Source organism: Salmo salar, chromosome 12 (assembly GCF_965601325.2).
Source record: "Salmo salar chromosome 12, fSalSal1, whole genome shotgun sequence".
In the NCBI taxonomy this organism is placed as follows: domain Eukaryota; kingdom Metazoa; phylum Chordata; class Actinopteri; order Salmoniformes; family Salmonidae; genus Salmo; species Salmo salar.
This window is the reverse complement of record NC_138302.1, coordinates 26,080,001-26,100,000: the sequence shown is the minus strand read 5'-3', so window position 1 is coordinate 26,100,000 and position 20,000 is coordinate 26,080,001. Positions and strand designations below refer to the sequence as shown.

The window sequence follows — 20,000 nt, the reverse complement described above, 5'->3', positions numbered from 1 at the left end:
TTGCTCTACCTCCAGCAGTCACAATTCCTGTCTACTCTATATTGGCCTATATTGGCCTATAGGCAATAGGGAGATTCAATTGTCCAGGTTGCTGTAAAGCAGCCTATACCTGAACACAGAAGTTGGTCTTGCTCAAACTTTTTTACATCAAGAACTTCAGCCTGACTTAAAAGGAACACGGGTTGAACATTGAAGGAACATAATTGCTTTTTAAATATACGACTAGTGACAAAACAAATGATCTGTCTGTCCTGTGTATGTGTAGTGTATGGTCATATTTAGTATTCTGGGCACTCCGTCACGTCGTATGAAGACAAACAGGACCTGAGGGAGAACAGGGAAAGATCTATGTGTGTCCCAAATGGCACCCTATTCCCTATAGTGTGCACTACTTTCGACCAGAGCCCCGTGGGCCTATAGGGTGCCATTTGGGACGAAGCCGTAGCACTTGGAAGGCAGCGTACCTCCGCCTGCGATTTATTATGCTCCGCGGCTCCATCTTTCGATCATTTGGAAGTTTTAAGGATTGTCAGGAGAGGTTGATGTCATCACCCGTTCATCACTCGTTTTTAGCTGTTGCGTCTAGTCGGGGTTCTTTACTGCTCATCCTGCACTCGTCTTTTGTATTCACTTCTTTCCTTCTGATCTGAATCACTCGTTCCATTCCAGCCCTGTGGACGCATGACCTGTACGCACACACACACACACGCACACACGCGCACACACACACACACACACACACACACACACACACACACACACACACACACACACACACGCACGCACACACACACACACACACACACACACACACACACACACACACACACACAAACACACACACCAGTTTTGAGATTTTAGGTAGCTAGGTTAGCGATAGCATTCCTCTGAGGATGTATTGTAAATTGCATTGTTGGGTTTAGTGTGAATGATGATGGCCAAGGCATTATGCTGACCACATGGGGTCTCTGGAGAGAACCCATCCATTGTTACACAGTTTCACAACTAAGGGCTCTGACCACAACATGTGAAGTTGGAATAGGTTGATTGAAAACAGTGAATATTTGCATGTCGGAGACAAATAGGTTCCTATAAAATGGCATTAATTCGAATTAAAGTATTTTTTTGTATTTTTTGTATTAAATCAAGCTGGGTAATACCACAAATAAAACATAATGACATGGAGGAACTGACTACTTCAAAATCATGAACTACTTCAAATCATGTGTTAATTATGTGATATAAAATATAATTTAGGCTGGTCCGGTTGCATAAGGCGGGATGTGAAAGTGGAACTTAAAATATTTATAATGTTTGCACAGCATTAGCATGCTCCTCTCTCTCACTCACACACACACACACACACACACACACACACACACACACACACACACACACACACACACACACACACACACACACACACACACACACACACACACACAGGAGGAATAGAGAATGAATGGATCCTCTTTTTAACACCATCTGTCTTTCTGAGGTCAACTATATTAATAGTCTATATTTAATCAAATTGAAAAGTTATTTTGATTTGAAATGTGTCTTTATGTAAATATTATTATATCAAAAAGTGTTCCACCTTAATTTGATTAAGTGAAAAGTGTACTCCTATAGCCTACAGTACATTTTTAAGTAGTTCCCCAATACTGCCTCGTTGTCCTATGTGGTGTCATCATGGCAATGATCAAATCAAATGTTATTAGTCACATGCGTCAAATACAACAGGTGTAAACTTTAAAGTGAAATGCTTACTTACGACCCCCTAACCAACAGTGCAGTTTCAAAAAATATGGATAAGAATAAGAGATAAAAGTAACAGGTAATTAAAGCAGTAAAAAAAATAACAATATATACAGGGGGGTGCAGAGTCAATGTGCGGGGGCACCGGTTAGTTGAGGTAGTATGTACATGTAGGTAGAGTTATCAAAGTGACTATGCATAGATGACAGCAGAGAGTGGCAGTGGTGTGGAGGGGCAATGCAAATAGTCTGGGTAGCCATTTGACTTGATGTTCAGGAGTCTTGGGGGTAGAAGCTGTTTAGAAGCCTCTTGGACCTAGACTTGGCGAGTCGGTACCGCTTGCCGTGCGGTAGCAGAGGGAACAGTCTATGACTAGGGTGGCTGGAGTCTTTGACAATTTTTAGGGCCTTCCTCTGATACCGCCTGGTATAGAGGTCCTGGATGGCAGAAAGCTTGGCCCCAGTGATGTACTGGGCCGTTCGCACTATCCTCTGTAGTGCCTTGCGGTCGGAGGCTGAGCAGTTGCCATACCAGGCAGTGATGCAACCAGTCAGGATGCTCTCGATGGTGCAGCTGTAGAACCTTTTGAGGATCTGAGGACCCATGCCAAATCTTGTCAGTCTCCTGAGGGGGAATAGGTTTTGTTGTGCCCGCTTCACGACTGTCTTGGTTTGCGTGGACCATGTTAGTTTGTTGGGGATGTGGACACCAAGGAACTTGAAGCTCTCAACCTGCTCCACTACAGCCTCGTCGATGAGAATGGGGGCGTGCTTGGTCCTCTTTTTCCTGTAGTCAACAATCATCTCCTTTGTCTTGGTTGTTGTCCTGGCACCACATGGCCAGGTTTCTTACCTCCTCCCTATAGGCTGTCTCGTTGTTGTCGGTGATCAGGCTTACCACTGTTGTGTCATCTGCAAATTGAATGATGGTGTTGGAGTCATGCCTGGCCGTGCAGTCATGAGTGAACAGGGAGTACAGGAGGGGGCTGAGCACGCACCCCTGAGGGGCCCCTGTGTTGAGGATCAGCATGGCGGATGTGTTGTACCTACCCATACCACCTGGGGGCGGCCCGTCAGGAAGTCCAGGATCCAGTTGCAGAGGGAGGTGTTTAGTCCCAGGGTCCTTAGCTTATTGATGAGCTTTGCGGGCACTATGGTGTTGAACACTGAGCTGTAGTCGATGAATAGCATTCTCACATAGGTGTTCCTTTTGTCCAGGTGGGAAAGGGCAGTGTGGAGTGCAATAGAGATTGCATCGTCTGTGGATCTGTCGGGGCGGTATGCAAATTGGAGTGGGTCTGGGGTTTCTGGGATAATGGTGTTGATGTGAGCCATGAACAGCCTTTCAAAGCACTTCATGGCTACAAACGTGAGTGCTACAGGTCGGTAGTCATTTAGGCAGGTTACCTTAATGCTCTTGGGCACAGGCACATGATGTCACGCTGAGCTTGTGGGTCATGCTTGTTGAATGCCAGTAATGCCCACTGACACGGACATCACAAAGTCAACACAAACACACACACACACACACACACACACACACACACACACACACACACACACACACACACACACACACACACACACACACACACACACACAGTCAAAACAGCTTTCAAACTGCTTTCCCACCAGTGCACTGAAGCGGGGGGAGATTGGTAGAATTCACCAAAGCCCCTCTCTCTGTCAGTCTCTCACACAAACCTTCCCTCATCCCCCCTCCTCTCTGTCCCCTGCCTGGGCCTTTGTTGTTGTTGGGGGGAGGGCTCCCTGGTTCTATGCATTGTACCCCCTACTCCTCACACATTAACATGAACACACAAACCCCACACACATCCCCCACACACACACACACACATCTCCTCTATATGTCAGCTGGAGTAGCCTTCCTGTAAAGTGAACAATAACCACACTATGGCTTCTTTTAAAGGGGACTTGATGATGTCGTAGGGAGATTATCTCTCCTCCTCCTCCTCTTCATCCTTCTCTCATTCTCCCACTGTCACATCGCACCGTGGTGAATGGAATGGCCATGGCTGTGCGGTTCAATCACTGTCAAGTAGCAGAGAAGAAGAAAAGAGGTTCCTCCTGTGTGAAATTTCACGATTCACAATTGATTAAGTAGCGGTGTCATTTCACGGCCAGGCCTGTTCCACAGAGAGAGACAAGATGGTTCTATGGTGCCCTTGGTGAGATACGACTCGGGTCATGTGACGAGGGTCTATTCAGAGCTGCTTCGATGTGAAGGGCCACTGGTTTTATGAGAAAGAGAGAGAGAGAGAGAGAGAGAGAGAGTAGGGGGAACATTAGGGGTGAATTGAACGTCTCTTCTCGTGGTCTTTTAAGGGTCCTTTATGCCCCTTGAGAGATAGAGACACATGATTTGATGCCAGACTGATTCATTTTCACTATGACATATGGTAAGTCCCATGGTTCATTGAAAGAGGGGGAGGTAGAAGGTTTATGGAGAATAGAGTGATATTTTACTCTATGTACAGTATGGGGAAACAGTGGACTCTCTGGTCCAGGATTGTTGTCGTCACTGGCCAGGCCTGGTATGGAGGCTGGATGTCTGACCCCAGTCTCTGTCCTATGTGTCCCTCTGGGTGGCCCCTGGGTGACCCCATGTGTTTGTCTGTGGCCGAAGGGTGGCTGGCCGCCACTGTCACCTCTATACTGTCACCTTCTCCCTCTGGCCTGGGGATGTGTGAGGCTGGCACTGCATGGAGGAGAGAGAAGGCTGGGTGTGTGTATGTGGGAGGTGGGATGTGTGTGTGTGTGTGTGTGTGTGTGTGTGTGTGTGTGTGTGTGTGGTGTGTGTGTGTGTGTGTGTGTGTGTGTGTGTGTGTGTGTGTGTGTGTGTGTGTGTGTGTGTGTGTGTGTGTGTGTGTGTGTGTGTGTGTGTTTGTGTGTGTGGGAATCCGGCCATGTAAACTGCTCTGATATAGACTTCGCTTATTGAGAAGGCAACATAATGAGACAGAGGAAGTCTTGAATCCTGCCTACCTCCCTTCATTTTGTAACATTTATTTGACTTCATTGAAGTGCTAACTACATCCAATATTACCGTGTTAAATAGAATGGCTCATTCAGGGTGTTTTTCAACTCCATGAAATAAAATGAACCAAAATGTCATTTCTATGAATCACAGGCAATTTTCACATCACCAAGTCACTTTCAATTCAATTTCCTCAACTGTCTGGGGGAGCTGAAATATAATTGACCCCAATGTAATATCCTCTGTAAATACTGCTGCACATGACTTATACATATGATACAGTCTGGAGTACATGACGGCTATAGTCTTTATTGGCTGCAGACATATTCAGCTGTAGATTGCTATAGGACTAATACATGTTATGTACAGTCTGAGGGGACATTTCCAGCTGTAGACTGGAGATTGCCCAGGGACAAGTGAACTCCCAGAGAGCTCCAGAATACCCCCGATACGTCCCAAATTGCACCCTATTCCATATGTAGTGTACTAGGGAGCCATTTGGGATGCAGACCCTTGTCTTTCATTTTCACTCTAGTAAACCTGCTTAAGGAAATCTCTTTAAGTAGGAGCTACCCCATAAGAAATCATATTAATATCTCTACTTCCTATCTGTACTGCAAATCAGCCTCTCCACACTGGTTCCTCCTGTTTCTCAATGGGGCTTTTTCATATATATATATATATATATATATATATATATATATATATATATATATATATATATATATATATATATATATATATATATACTGCTCAAAAAAATAAAGGGAACACTTAAACAACACAATGTAACTCCAAGTCAATCACACTTCTGTGAAATCAAACTGTCCACTTAGGAAGCGACACTGATTGACAATAAATTTCACATGCTGTTGTGCAAATGGAATAGACAACAGGTGGAAATGATAGGCAATTATCAAGACACCCCCAATAAAGGAGTGGTTCTGCAGGTGGTAACCACTGACCACTTCTCAGTTCCTATGCTTCCTGGCTGATGTTTTGGTCACTTTTGAATGTTGGCGGTGCTTTCACTCTAGTGGTAGCATGAGACGGAGTCTACAACCCACACAAGTGGCTCAAGTAGTGCAGCTCATCCAGGATGGTACATCAATGCGAGCTCTGACAAGAAGGTTTGCTGTGTCTGTCAGCGTAGTGTCCAGAGCATGGAGGCGCTACCAGGAGACAGGCCAGTACATCAGGAGACGTGGAGGAGGCCGTAGGAGGGCAACAACCCAGCAGCAGGACCGCTACCTCTGCCTTTGTGCAAGGAGGAGCACTGCCACAGCCCTGCAAAATGACCTCCGGCAGGCCACAAATGTGCATGTGTCTGCTCAAATGGTCAGAAACAGACTCCATGAGGGTGGTATGAGGGCCCGACGTCCACAGGTGGGGGTTGTGCTTACAGCCCAACACCGTGCAGGACGTTTGGCATTTGCCAGAGAACACCAAGATTGGCAAATTCGCCACTGGCGCCCTGTGCTCTTCACAGATGAAAGCAGGTTCACACTGAGCACATGTGACAGACGTGACAGAGTCTGGAGACGCCGTGGAGAACGTTCTGCTCCCTGCAACATCCTCCAGCATGACCAGTTTGGCGGTGGGTCAGTCATGGTGTGGGGTGGCATTTCTTTGGGGGGCCGCACAGCCCTCCATGTGCTCGCCAGAGGTAGCCTGACTGCCATTAGGTACCGAGATGAGATCCTCAGACCCCTTGTGAGACCATATGCTGGTGCAGATGGCCCTGGGTTCCTCCTAATGCAAGACAATGCTAGACCTCATGTGGCTGGAGTGTGTCAGCAGTTCCTGCAAGAGGAAGGCATTGATGCTATGGACTGGCCCGCCCGTTCCCCAGACCTGAATCCAATTGAGCACATCTGGGACATCATGTCTCGCTCCATCCACCAACGCCACGTTGCACCACAGACTGTCCAGGAGTTGGCGGATGCTTTAGTCCAGGTCTGGGAAGAGATCCCTCAGGAGACCATCCGCCACCTCATCAGGAGCATGCCCAGGCGTTGTAGGGAGGTCATACAGGCACGTGGAGGCCACACACACTACTGAGCCTAATTTTGACTTGTTTTAAGGACATTACATCAAAGTTGGATCAGCCTGTAGTGTGGTTTTCCACTTTAATTTTGACTGTGACTCCAAATCCAGACCTCCATGGGTTGATAAATTGGATTTCCATTGATTATTTTTGTGTGATTTTGTTGTCAGCACATTCAACTATGTAAAGAAAAAAGTATTTAATAAGATTATTTCATTCATTCAGATCTAGGATGTGTTATTTTAGTGTTCCCTTTATTTTTTTGAGCAGTGTATATATATATATGTATATATTTTTTTTTATATATATCTTTTTATATTGACATTTTTGTTATAAAGTGTGTGGAAAGTGTTTGGTTTTTAAAGGAAGTGGATTGATTTTTCTCTATGTATCTTTTTTGAGGAAGTTTTAGTTGATAGTTCCAGATTCTGGGTTTTTGGACTGAGATGTTTAGTTTGCCCAGTTTGGAGGCTACATTACGGCCACATAATTGACATATGAAAATGTCCCAACACCAGACGTTGAAAATGTCCGAATTTTTAACATTAATTTCCGGAATTACAGTAGCCTTTGAAGTTGGGCTATTTTAAATCCCCAAATTAGCTGAAAAAGCTTTTCTGCGAAGTTCAGTTGGTATTTTTGAGAAGCAACTAGTTACTTCTTTGCATTCTAGATAGAAGGGGAGCGTGGAAAGACTTGTCCACTTGAAGTTGCCCTTAAGAGCTATGTTGTTTAGTTGAATACAGGCTACTTTGTAATGGATGTGTTTTCTGTGGTAAACATCTCTCTTTGCAAAGAGAGAAGCCAGTCTCGAGGACCATTTCCTTTCCATGAGTGTTTCTGATATTGCTGCGTATTTTTCACAGTCACAAGATTAGTGGCATAACGCCTCACATTTTACAGTACCACACACACTCTATCTGAAAGGTTTTTATTGACGTGTGTGTGTGTGTGTGTGGTGTGTGTGTGTGTGTGTGTGTGTGTGTGTGTGTGTGTGTGTGTGTGTGTGTGTGGTGTGTGTGTGTGTGTGTGTGTGTGTGCCGCGCATACCAAAGACTCTCGCAGCTCATTCAGCATGGCTACACACACACACACACACACACACACAATGCATGTGACCAGCATTCCTTCAGCCGAAGCCATGAAAGAGAGAGAGAATAGAAATAGGCAGAGGGAGGGAGGGAGGGAGGGAGGGAGGGAGGGAGGGAGGGAGGGAGGGAGGGAGGGAGGGAGGGAGGGAGGGAGGGAGGGAGGGGTGGGCACGCCGTAATGTTCCGGAAAAACAATGTTCAGGTATGAGTTAAAAGCACATTGTTAAATGTTGAAAGCACTTTAAGCATCTACTAAAAGACACAGCTCTTATCCTATTAACCAAGGTTGATACCTCTTGCAACATACTCAGTGTGCTCTAAGTCACAGGAGGTTGGTGGCACCTTAATTGGGAGGACGGGCTCGTGGTAATGGCCGGAGCGGAATAAGTGGAATGGTATCAAATACAGCCAACACATGGTTTCCAGGTTTTGATACCATTCGCTCCGTTCCAGCCATTAATATCAACAGTCCTCCCCTCAGCAGCCTCCTGTGCTCTAAGTATACTCTAAGTATACAAATGAATACATGTGCGTTGAGGTAAGAAGTAATGCGGCTTAAACAGTTGATATGAGACATATTGCAGCTTGAAGCAGACCTGGGTTCAAATACTATACCCAGGTCTGCAGCCGTGTTCTTGTAGTGTTTGTAGCCAGTGTCTGTGGTTCGTAACAGGAAGCGGGCTGGCACAGGGATCAGCGCTTTTTAAATCTAGGTAATTATGAAAGAGCTTTAACGACACAGCAGGGGATCCTGACTGATGACTGAGGCTGCCCCACAGAGTGCCTGATCACCTCGACCAGCTAAACACATGATGAATGATCCAGCAGCACGTGTCATGTGTGGCCTGCTAACCTACAGCAGGCCAGTTTGATTAGTCATGTCTGACGAGGCAGATAGGCAGGAGACTGTTGTGTGAACTGATTTGAGATGATAATTTACCAAAGATGGTGGATAAATGAAGATGTCCCACTCAGGCCGTTTACCAATCTTAGAAAATGGTCAGTTCCGGACTGGTCTGCTTAACGGGGTGGCTTTCCCATAGGCACCAATGCATTAGCAGCTGGGTCTGGTCTGTTTAGTTCATTGGCTGTATATGAACCAGAATAGATTAGCGCGTGGGATGTCTCTCTTGCTCTTCCGTCTCTGGGTTTACTTCTGGAGCTCCATGTTCTCATTCTTTAGTGTCACCTCATAGTTGATGTTTCAGTATCCCAACCTTACAAACAGAGGCTTACTTTAGCATTGTAGCTAGTGTATTACAAATTGTAATGTAAGTGCTGCTGATTTTCATCAGTACAGGAACGCTTATTACTGAATGTTTCCCCCATTACTGACCAGCTCTCCTCATTACCCAGAGGGCCAGTTCCATCATAGCCTTGCAGAGAGATAGAGATAGAAACAGCTGTAGTTAACCGATAGATGGAGTGTGTGTGTGTGTGTGTGTGTGTGTGTGTGTGTGTGTGTGTGTGTGTGTGTGTGTGTGTGTGTGTGTGTGTGTGTGTGTGTGTGTGTGTGTGTGTGTGTGTGTGTGTGTGTGTGTGTGTGTGGTGTGCGTGCGTGTGTGCAGTGTGAGAGAGAACGATTTGTCAGATAGCAGTTGATTGAGTGTGTATGGGAGCCACAGCTCATCTGAGTTGGCCCCATGTGGGAGAAATAGCCAGTAAAACGAGGGCCAGATTTAAAGTGATGTGTTCAGTGCTGCTGCTAAGGTTCACCAGGGGACCAGTACAGTAAATGACAATAGGGATGGAGGATGGAGGGAAGGAGGGAGGGAAGGATAGTGCCAGTGTGCAGGTAGAATTTGAGAAATGAACAGATTTCCCCCCTGGAGTGAGAGATGAGGGGAGGAGGAGAGGGAGAGTGGGTATGCCTGAGCAGCTGTGGTGTGAGAGATATGAAGTTGAAAGGAGATTGGGGAATGGAGAGAGAGGGGGTGGGGAGCAGGCCAGATGAAGTATCTCCCTCTCTCCCCTGTGGTAAAGGAAATGGGGGAAATGGAATGAGCCGGTATGATGTGTACAGTATGACAAATGGACCAAACCATCCCTTGTAGGTGGGGGTGGTTCAGTCAGAGTTTCAGCCTCAGTCCCTCACTCCATTGCCCCAGCCCTGCTACCTGCAATGATGGATAGCCCGAACGTTTACCCTTTTACCTGCTTGTATTCTCTCTAGCTGAGCGATTGGGGCCGAGAGGGGCGAGGGGGTTGAGAAGGGGGTTTAGTAAGCGACCGCGTGTCAGGCGAACCGGGCTTGGCCTCCCCAAAGCATGCTGTGTAGGATAAGACAGATTCCCCCTAGCGATCGATAACCAAGCACACACACACACACACGCGCACACACCCTAATGGCCTAGCTTCCTAGCCTCACCATCCCTGGGCTATTAATTGTCCATTTCCCCATCTTTTCCTCTCTAAGAGCCCCCTGCTCTGTCCCTACAGATTTAAACACAGACTGAGATTAAAGAGAGAGAAGTCCTTTAAACGCAGGAGAGAGAGAGCAAGAGAGAGAGAGAGAGAGAGAGAGCCAGAGAGAGAGAGAGAGAGCCAGAGAGAGAGAGAGAGAGCCAGAGAGAGAGAGAGCCAGAGAGAGAGAGAGAGCGAGAGCCAGAGAGCCAGAGAGAGAGAGCCAGAGAGAGAGAGAGCCAGAGAGAGAGAGCCAGAGAGAGAGAGAGAGAGCCAGAGAGAGAGAGAGAGAGAGAGACAGAGAGAGAGAGAGCCAGAGAGAGAGAGAGAGAGCAAATGAAGGGCAGTAGAAAGAGAGAGAGGAAAGAAACTAGGGATCAGGAGAGAGAGGGAGAGGAATCGGAAGGAGACAGAGAGATAGAGAGAATAACAGAGGAACAGAAGTATTTATTTCTCCACATGTGAATCATATTCACCCTCGGTTTCATTATACAACATGTTTGTTATACTTTTGAATGCAGAAATGCCTTATTAAATCCACTGATTCGCAGATCAGAGAACAATCCTGTTGATTTAGCCAGAGGCCTGCTGTGCTGCTGGGCTCAACACTTTTCTCTTTCAAATAGAGACAGTTAAAAGATGAAGACAACAGATTTAATGCGTTTGGATTTGGGCTTTCCTGCGATTCCAACCGTGTCCCTTCTTCTCATGTCTCTCACGGCCCACGCAAAGCCAGGGATATCTGCTACTCCAGGGCAAACATGTGCTCTTTTTAACTCTACTCCTCTCTCTTTCTATTTTCTCTCTCTCTCTCTCTCTCTCTCTCTCTCTCTCTCTCTCTCTCTCTCTCTCTCTCTCTCTCTCTCTCTCTCTCTCTCTCTCTCTCTCTCTCTCTCTCTCCTACCCCTGCACTCTTAAACGCCCTAAAACATCCTATGACTAGCGTACTTTGGATTAGCCCCTAGAAGCGGTCTCTTTGAATTTGGGCGAGTGGGATATTTTAGGGTGATCGGTAGTGTAAGGCAGCTGTTACATGAAGGATTAACAGCTTCTAACGTGTATTAGCTCAGCCTGTATAACACAGCAGCTGTGAACCGCCACACACACACACACACACACACACACAGAGGAGAAGAGAGGAGGTGACCCAGTTGTGGCAGCAGGTGGGTTGGAGGTGATTTGAATGAGGTTGAGGTTTAAGAGAATCAGTGGGTGTAATGAAGAAGGTACTTCAGCTATTTGCACATTGTTGCAACACTGCACGGTATGTAGTCAAACTTTTATGAGTGTAATGTTTACTGTTCATTTCTGATTGTTTATTTTCCCTTCTTTATTTCATTTTTTTTTTGTGGATTGTCTATTTCACTTGCTTGGCAACGTAAACACGTTTCCCATGCATATAAAGCCAATTGAATTGAGAGATTGTTAAAACACTGTACACAGCTGTACTTTTGTGAGGGAAATGTTTACTGTTCAGTTACATTTTCAGGGTTTTTGTTTTGTTGCTGTTTCTTCTCATTTTTCTTTATCGTTTATTCCACTTGCTTTGGCAATGTAAACATGTATTTCCCATGCCAATAAAGACCATTTTAATTGAATTGAATTGAATTGAATTGAATTGAATTGAATTGAGAGAGAGAGAGAACTGACAGTGAGAATGTTATGCAAACGATTAGGAAGATCTATCATAAATCTCACAAAAATGCCCGCCCTTCCCCTCTCTCCACCCCCCTACCCCTCTCTCTCCCTCCCTCCCTCCTCTTCTGTCTGCCTACTTGTCTCTGTCTCAGTCTTCCACCTCTGTAATAGGCTCAGACACAAGGTGTTTGCAGAGAGAAGAGGTTGATGTGCTGATAACAGGCTGGCTTTAGGGGAGAGAAATGCATTACCATACCGAGCAGTGCGCCTCTCTCGGTCTCTCCTTTTCACCTCTCTCTTTTTCTCTCACGCTCTTTCTCTCTCTCTCGCTCGACATCTTGCTTTTCTCGCTCCTTGCTCCCTCTCTTCTCTCTCTCTATCCTTTTCACTGCTCTTCTCTCTCTCATTTGCTCGCTTTCACTCATTCTCTGCCTGAATCTCCAGCTCTGTGAATGTCTTGCTCTCCATTTCTCTCTCTCTCTCTCTCTCTCTCTCTCTCTCTCTCTCCTCTCTCTCTGTCACCCCTCTCTCTCTTTCTATCACCTCACTCTCTCGCTCTCTCTCTTTCTATCACCTCTCTCTCTCTCTCTCTGTCACCCCTCTCTCTCTTTCTATCACCTTTCTCTCACTCGCTCTCTCTATCCTCTCTCTCTCTATCCTCTCTCTCTCTCTATCCTCTCTCTATCCTCTCTCTCTCTCTGTCACCCCTCTCTCTTTCTATCACCTCACTCTCTTGCTCTCTCTCACTCTCTCTCTATCCTCTCTCTCTATCCTCTCTCTATCCTCTCTCTCTCTCTATCACATCTCTCTCTCTCTCACCTCTCTCTCGCTCTCTCTCACCTCTCTCTCTATTAGCTGTGACTGTAAACAGAGAGACACATCAAGTGCCTCAGCTTGTACTGGAGCTCTATATCCTCTCCCACCGCCGTTGTTCCTTGCCCTTCCTCTCTGACACACACACACACACACACACACACACACACACACACACACACACACATTTCCTCTCCTCTCTCGCTCTCCGCCTGTCTAGCGAAGTGTGTGTGTTTCACGGTGTCTCAGCCAGGTAGGCAGAGGAAGCTCTCTCGCCTGTCCCATTTGATGCGTCGGGGAACATTTCAGTGAAGCGAGTGCTTCCGAGGTGCGGCAGAACTCTCCCGCATGTCAACCCTCTCCTCTCCTTGTCATCCCCCTCTCACTCTCTCCATCCCTCCCTCTCTCTCGGCTTGTTCTGGTGGAAAGATGGGGAAATTGTACATTCAGATCTTGGCTCAAAGCACACAAACAGGGGCTGCAAACACACACACACCCGGCGGCGACACACACTGCCTCCTTTTCACACGCCACACTATTGTAATTCCATAATCATCACGTGGCTCCGGAGAATGTCGAATCAGAGAATACGTGTGTTCCCTGAATGCTTACACACACGCACACACACACACACACACACACACCACACACACACACACACACACACACACACACGCGCACACAAACACCAACACACACGACACACACACATACACCACACACAAACAAAATCACATTCCGGTGCTTTATCCCCCTTGGTAATCTGTTTACGGGGTGACAGGTACGTCAGGGGAGAAGTTCATTGAAATCGGTACTAATCTGATGATGACACGCACACAGCCACAGAAAGTAGTCCTCGTCCCCGTCGTCACCGTGGCGATAGGCCCAGTCAGCCAGTCAGGTTGCACCTTGTTGTGTTGTGGCAGGGAGCGGAGGGAGTCAATAAGTTAATGCTACTTAATTTCATGCCTCTTGGTTCTGTTAAGCTGCTTGGTGTGTGTGGCGTGTTGATTGGTAATCTGACATTTGATATGTGCCTCACTGACTCACTCACCACAGATCTGGTTCTGCTTGTTTGTGCCCCCTATCCCCTCCCCCCTCTTCTCTCATTATCTATCCTTCTCTTTCCTCCCCCTTTCTTCCCATCTTCTCCTTTCCTTCTTTCTCTCTCCCTCTTTCCCCTCCTTCTCTCTCTCCTTCCCCCTTTCCTCCGCCTTTCCTCCACCTCTATCCCTTTCCTCCTATCTTTCCTTCTCCTCTTTCCTCCCCCTCCTCATTCCCCCTTCTCTCTCCTTTACTCCATTCTTCCCTTCTCCCATCATTGTAAATAAGAATTAGTTCCTAACCAAATTACGTTCAAATAAAAACCAACAACAATGAAACTAATCTGCTCTCTCCCTTTCCTGTTCTCACAGGATGGCTACTATTCCCACCGCCCCAAGGAGAAAGTCAGAGTGGACAGCAACAATGAGAACTCTGTGCCCAAAGACTTTGAGAACATAGACAATAGTAACTTTGGCGCCCGTTCGCAGCCCCAGCGCCAGCCCCCAGGGGGCGCTAACAGTAACAAACACAGGGAGAGGCTGCAGGAGAAGGCCCATGCCGAACAGGCAACCTGGAAGGATAACGCTCCGATTCTCAGCCGGAGCTCCAACGAGGTCCTCCAGTATGGACGAGCCGTAGCCCAGAATGGCTCACTTCCTGTGGGCCCGAAAGCGGTTGGAGCCGGGGTGGGCTCCAGGAACCACCACAGCCGCTCTTCACAGCCACAGAGCCAGGATCAGGCTCAGACTTACCCCCAGTCGCAGTCCCACCCCCAGACTCAACATAGACACCAACACCCGCATCAGACCAGGAAGCAGGCGACTGCGGCTCCATTGGAGGTCGTTTACGACCAGCCGCCTAAGTGTGAGATCAGTGGAAAGGAAGCCATTTCGGCTCTGTCCAGAGCCAAGACCAAGGAGTGCCGGCAGCAGATAGCTGAAGTGTACTGCAGACACAAGGAGGGTCAACTGATGCCTGAGAAGGTCACCCGCTACTGTCCCATAGAGGGTGAGTTAATATATATACTGTTACTGTACCATAGAGGGTGAGTTAATATATATAATGTTACTGTAACATAGAGGGTGAGTTAATATATACACTGTTACTGTAACATAGAGGGTGAGTTAATATATATATAATGTTACTGTACCATAGAGGGTGAGTTAATATATATAATGTTACTGTAACATAGAGGGTGAGTTAATATATATAATATTACTAATGTTACTGTACCATAGAGGGTGAGTTAATATATATACTGTTACTAATGTTACTGTAACATAGAGGGTGAGTTAATAGATATAATGTTACTGTAACATAGAGGGTGAGTTAATATATATAATGTTACTAATGTTACTGTACCATAGAGGGTGAGTTAATATATATAATGTTACTGTAACATAGAGGGTGAGTTAAAATATATAATGTTACTGTACCATAGAGGGTGAGTTAATAGATATACTGTTACTAATGTTACTGTACCATAGAGGGTGAGTTAATAGATATACTGTTACTAATGTTACTGTACCATAGAGGGTGAGTTAATATATATACTGTTACTAATGTTACTGTAACATAGAGGGTGAGTTAATATATACACTGTTACTGTAACATAGAGGGTGAGTTAATATATATACTGTTACTGTACCATAGAGGGTGAGTTAATAGATATACTGTTACTAATGTTACTGTAACATAGAGGGTGAGTTAATATATATAATGTTACTGTAACGTAGAGGGTGAGTTAATATATATACTGTTACTGTCCCATAGAGGGTGAGTTAATATATATACTGTTACTAATGTTACTGTACCATAGAGGGTGAGTTAATAGATATACTGTTACTGTACCATAGAGGGTGAGTTAATAGATATACTGTTACTAATGTTACTGTACCATAGAGGGTGAGTTAATATATATACTGTTACTGTACCATAGAGGGTGAGTTAATAGATATACTGTTACTAATGTTACTGTAACATAGAGGGTGAGTTAATATATATAATGTTACTGTAACGTAGAGGGTGAGTTAATATATATACTGTTACTGTCCATAGAGGGTGAGTTAATAGATATACTGTTACTAATGTTACTGTACCATAGAGGGTGAGTTAATATATATACTGTTACTGTCCCATAGAGGGTGAGTTAATATATATACTGTTACGAATGTTACTGTGCCATAGAGGGTGAGTTAATATATATATACTGTTACGAATGTTACTGTGCCATAGAGGGTGAGTTAATAGATATACTGTTACTAATGTTACTGTACCATAGAGGGTGAGTTAATAGATATACTGTTACTAATGTTACTGTCCCATGGAGGGTGAGTTAATATATATACTGTTACTGTACCATAAAAGGTGAGTTAATATATATACTGTTACTGTACCATAGAGGGTGAGTTAATATATATACTGTTACTGTAACATAGAGGGTGAGTTAATATATATAATGTTACTAATGTTACTGTACCATAGAGGGTGAGTTAATATATATAATGTTACTGTAACATAGAGGGTGAGTTAATAGATATACTGTTACTAATGTTACTGTACCATAGAGGGGGAGTTAATAGATATACTGTTACTAATGTTACTGTAACATAGAGGGGGAGTTAATAGATATACTGTTACTAATGTTACTGTAACATAGAGGGGGAGTTAATAGATATACTGTTACTAATGTTACTGTACCATAGAGGGTGAGTTAATATATATACTGTTACTCATGTTACTGTACCATAGAGGGTGAGTTAATAGATATACTGTTACTGTACCATAGAGGGGGAGTTAATAGATATACTGTTACTAATGTTACTGTAACATAGAGGGGGAGTTAATAGATATACTGTTACTAATGTTACTGTACCATAGAGGGTGAGTTAATATATATACTGTTACTCATGTTACTGTGCCATAGAGGGTGAGTTAATAGATATACTGTTACTAATGTTACTGTAACATAGAGGGGGAGTTAATATATATACTGTTACTAATGTTACTGTCCCATAGAGGGTGAGTTAATATATATACTGTTACTGTACCATAAAAGGTGAGTTAATATATATACTGTTACTGTACCATAAAAGGTGAGTTAATATATATACTGTTACTGTACAATAAAAGGTGAGTTAATATATATACTGTTACTGTACCATAGAGGGTGAGTTAATAGATATACTGTTACTGTACCATAAAAGGTGAGTTAATATATATACTGTTACTAATGTTACTGTCCCATAGAGGGTGAGTTAATATATATACGGTTACTGTACTATAGAAGGTGAGTTAATATATATACTGTTACTAATGTTACTGTACCATAGAGGGTGAGTTAATATATATACTGTTACTAATGTTACTGTACCATAGAGGGTGAGTTAATATATATACTGTTACTAATGTTACTGTACCATAGAGGGTGAGTTAATATATATATACTGTTACTGTACCATAGAGGGTGAGTTAATATATATACTGTTACTGTACCATAGAGGGTGAGTTAATATATATACTGTTACTGTACCATAAAAGGTGAGTTAATATATATACTGTTACTAATGTTACTGTACCATAGAGGGTGAGTTAATATATATACTGTTACTGTACCATAAAAGGTGAGTTAATATATATACTGTTACTAATGTTACTGTCCCATAGAGGGTGAGTTAATATATATACTGTTACTGTACCATAGAGGGTGAGTTAATAGATATACTGTTACTAATGTTACTGTCCCATAGAGGGTGAGTTAATAGATATACTGTTACTAATGTTACTGTACCATAGAGGGTGAGTTAATATATATACTGTTACTGTACCATAAAAGGTGAGTTAATATATATACTGTTACTGTACCATAGAGGGTGAGTTAATATATATACTGTTACTGTACCATAAAAGGTGAGATAATATATATACTGTTACTAATGTTACTGTCCCATAGAGGGTGAGTTAATATATATAATGTTACTGTACCATAGAGGGTGAGTTAATATATATACTGTTACTGTACCATAGAGGGTGAGTTAATATATATAATGTTACTGTACCATAGAGGGTGAGTTAATATATATAATGTTACTGTACCATAGAGGGTGAGTTAATAGATATACTGTTACTGTCCCACAGAGGGTGAGTTAATATATATAATGTTACTAATGTTACTGTACCATAGAGGGTGAGTTAATATATATATTCTGTTACTAATGTTACTGTACCATAGCAGGTTAGTTAATATATATAATGTTACTGTACCATAGAGGGTGAGTTAATATATATACTGTTACTGTACCATAGAGGGTGAGTTAATATATATATTCTGTTACTAATGTTACTGTCCCATAGCGGGTGAGTTAATATATATACTGTTACTGTCCCATAGAGGGGGAGTTAATAGATATACTGTTACTAATGTTACTGTACCATAGAGGGGGAGTTAATAGATATACTGTTACTAATGTTACTGTACCATAGAGGGGGAGTTAATAGATATACTGTTACTAATGTTACTGTAACATAGAGGGGGAGTTAATAGATATACTGTTACTAATGTTACTGTAACATAGAGGGGGAGTTAATAGATATACTGTTACTAATGTTACTGTAACATAGAGGGGGAGTTAATAGATATACTGTTACTAATGTTACTGTACCATAGAGGGTGAGTTAATAGATATATACTGTTACTGTCCCATAGAGGGTGAGTTAATAGATATACTGTTACTGTAACGTAGAGGGTGAGTTAATAGATATAATGTTACTGATGTTACTGTACCATAGCGGGTAGAGGTCGACCGATTAATCGGAATGGCCGATTAATTGGGGCCTATTTCAAGTTTTCATAACAATCGGTAATCTGCATTTTTGGACACCGATCATGGCATTAAACGTATCTTATAAAAAACAATCAATCTTAACATAATCACTAGTTAACTACACATGGTTGATGATATTACTAGTTTATCTAGCTTGTCCTGCGTTGCATATAATCGATGCAGTGCCTGTTAATTTATCATTGAATCACAGCCTACTTCGCCAAACGGGTGATTTAACAAGCGCATTCGTGAAAAAAGCACTGTCGTTGCACCAATGTACCTAACCATAAACATCAACGCCTTTATTAAAATCAATACACAAGTATATATTTTTAAACCTGCATATTTAGTTAATATTGCCTGCTAACATGAATTTCTTTTGTCTAGGGAAATTGTGTCACTTCTCTTGCGTTCTGTGCAACAGAGTCAGGGTATACGCAGCTGTTTGGGCCGCCTGGCTCGTTGTGAACTGTGTGAAGACTATTTCTTCCTAACAAAGACAGCCAACTTTGCCAAATGGGGGATGATTTAACAAAAGCACATTTGCGAAAAAAGCACAATCGTTGCATGAATGTACCTAACCATAAACATCAATGCCTTTCTTAAAATCAATACACAGAAGTATATATTTTTAAACCTGCATATTTAGCTAAAAGAAATCCAGGTTAGCAGGCAATATTAAACTAGGGAAATTGTGTCACTTCTCTTGCGTTCAGTGCACGCAGAGTCAGGGTATATGCAGCAGTTTGGGCCGCCTGGCTCGTTACCAACTAATACGGAACGGTTCCGTATTTCACTGAAAGAATAAATGTTTTGTTTTCGAAATGATAGTTTCCGGATTTGACCATATTAATGACCTAAGGCTCGTATTTCTGTGTGTTATTATATTATAATTAAGTCTATGATTTGATAGAGCAGTCTGACTGAGCGGTGGTAGGCAGCAGCAGGCTCATAAGCATTCATTCAAACAGCACTTTACTGCGTTTGCCAGCAGCTCTTCGCAATGCTTCAAGCATTGCGCTGTTTATGACTTCAAGCCAATCAACTCCCGAGATTAGGCTGGCAAAACTAAAGTACCTATTAGAACATCCAATAGTCAAAGGTATATGAAATACAAATGGTATAGAGAGAAATAGTCCTATAATAACTACAACCTAAAACTTGTTACCTGGGAATATTGAAGACTCATGTTAAAAGGAACCATCAGCTTTCATATGTTCTCATGTTCTGAGCAAGGAACTTAAACGTTAGCTTTTTTCCCTGGCACATATTGCACTTTTACTTTCTTCTCCAACACTTTGTTTTTGCATTATTTAAACCAAATTGAACATGTTTCATTATTTATTTGAGACTAAATTGATTTTATTGATGTATTATATTAAGTTA

At 43.4% G+C, this 20,000-nt stretch overlaps 1 protein-coding gene across 1 annotated transcript in view; it reads left to right on the top strand.

The window, feature by feature from the left end:
* Positions 1 to 20,000, top strand: part of LOC106564594 (xylosyltransferase 1) — a 114,651-nt gene that overhangs the window by 42,326 nt on the left and 52,325 nt on the right. Inside the window, exon 2 of the mRNA XM_045691150.2 lies at positions 14,163 to 14,799. Within this exon, the coding sequence (XP_045547106.1) occupies positions 14,163 to 14,799 (637 nt within the window). The remainder of the gene's footprint in view (positions 1 to 14,162; positions 14,800 to 20,000) is intronic.